The following is a 1,622-nucleotide window of genomic DNA, read 5'->3' as shown; positions in this document are numbered from 1 at the left end:
TGCCCCTTCTGCTTCAGCCGCTGCACCAGCGCCAGCTTGTCCAGCGGCAGGGACCGCGCCATGACGCGGATCCGGTCCACGATCTCCAGCTGCTGCTCCGGCGACATGGCGCGGAACTCGTGCCCCTCGATGACGATGCCGCTGGGGTCGTTGCTGGATATGATGCCGCACTCCTTGGCGATCGCGCGGGCCGTGAGGATGTTGTCGCCGGTGACCATCTTGACGGCGACGCCCGCCTTCGTGCAAGCTTCAATGGCCGCCTTGACCTCTGGTCGGCACGGGTCCTTCAACCCGACGAAGCCCAGCAGTGTGAGACCGTCGTCGTCGATCTTCGATTGCTCAGTAGTGCTGTCGACTTGCTTGTAGGCGAAGGCGATGCACCGGAGGCTGCCGACTGCCATGTCATTGATCACCTTCTCAAGGTTCCTCCTCTGCTCCGCTCCGAGCTCACGCGCCGCTCCGTCCGTGTCCATGTACATCGAGCAGTTCGCCAGCACCATCTCCGCGGCACCTTTCCAGTGCGCGACCACCGCGCCGGTAGCGTTGTCCTTGATCATCACGCCGCTGCGCTTCTTGTCCGAGTTGAATGCCTCAACGTGCAGCACCTTGCAGCTCCTCTTCAGCGCGTCGGCGTCCATGCCGAGGTCCGCTACGGCCCACAACAGCAGCGCCTTCTCCGTCGGGCTGCCTGTAATCTCCGGCGGCGACACGTTGTCCGGCTTGTAAACGCTTCCTGTTGTGTTGAGCCCAGCTCCCTGGCAGAGCAAGCTGACGACACTCCCGGCGATCGCCGTGGCACCTCTGGGCTGGTCAGTGCCGACCCAAAACTCGGTCACCTTCATCTGGTTGAGCGTCAGCGTTCCGGTCTTATCGGTGCAGATGGCTGTGACGGACCCCATTGTCTCGCACGCCGACAGGCGGCGCACCAGCGCGTTCTCCTTCACCATCCTCTTCATGGAGAAGGCGAGAGTGAGCGTCACGGCGAGCGGGAGGCCCTCGGGGATGGCGACGACGATGATGGTGACGGCCTGCTGGAAGATGACGACGAGGGAGCTGAAGACGGCGTCGAAGGTGACGTGGCCCTTGTTGAACAGCGGCTTCCCCTGGTCGTCCTTGGTGCTGCCGGTGAAGTGGCGCGCGGTGAGCACGGTGAACACGAGCACCGCCACGGCGACGCCGATCTTGCCAATGCTTGAGGTGAGGCGCTCGAGGCGCTCCTGGAGCGGCGTTGGCTCGGCCGCCTCCTTGGTTATGCTGCTCATCATCTCGCCCCACAAGGTGTCGGTGCCGACGGCGGTGACGAGCATCCGGCCGTAGCCGTCGACGATCTTCACGCCGCCGGTGAGGAAGGGGCTCTTCTCGGCATCTATCTCGATCGGGTGGGGCTCGCCCGTCATGCTCGACTCGTCCACCTGCAGGCCGTGACCCTCCAGGAACACCCCGTCCGCCGGCACCGAGTCGCCGATCTTGAGTATCACCACGTCGCCGACGAGGATATCGAATATGGAGACCTCCTGCCTCCGGCCGGCGCGGACGACGGTGACGGCAATGTTGTCGGACTCGCTGGCCAGCTTGTCGAACCGCTTGGCCTGGCTGTGGTTGCTGACGGCGGAGACGGCAGC

General features: G+C 64.5%; 1 protein-coding gene across 1 annotated transcript; it reads right to left on the bottom strand.

Annotated features, from left to right (window-relative positions):
- Positions 1–5: 5 nt before the first annotated feature.
- LOC119346822 (calcium-transporting ATPase 7, plasma membrane-type-like) lies at positions 6–1,605 on the bottom strand (the record flags this gene model as incomplete). Its single annotated transcript, XM_037615955.1, has 1 exon — positions 6–1,605. A coding segment is annotated over exon 1 (1,392 nt), but the record flags the coding sequence as incomplete, so codon positions are not given.
- Positions 1,606–1,622: the final 17 nt, after the last annotated feature.

Source organism: Triticum dicoccoides, unplaced genomic scaffold (assembly GCF_002162155.2).
Source record: "Triticum dicoccoides isolate Atlit2015 ecotype Zavitan unplaced genomic scaffold, WEW_v2.0 scaffold51713, whole genome shotgun sequence".
Classification (NCBI taxonomy): Eukaryota; Viridiplantae; Streptophyta; class Magnoliopsida; order Poales; family Poaceae; genus Triticum; species Triticum dicoccoides.
This window is presented reverse-complemented; position numbering and strand designations above follow the sequence as displayed.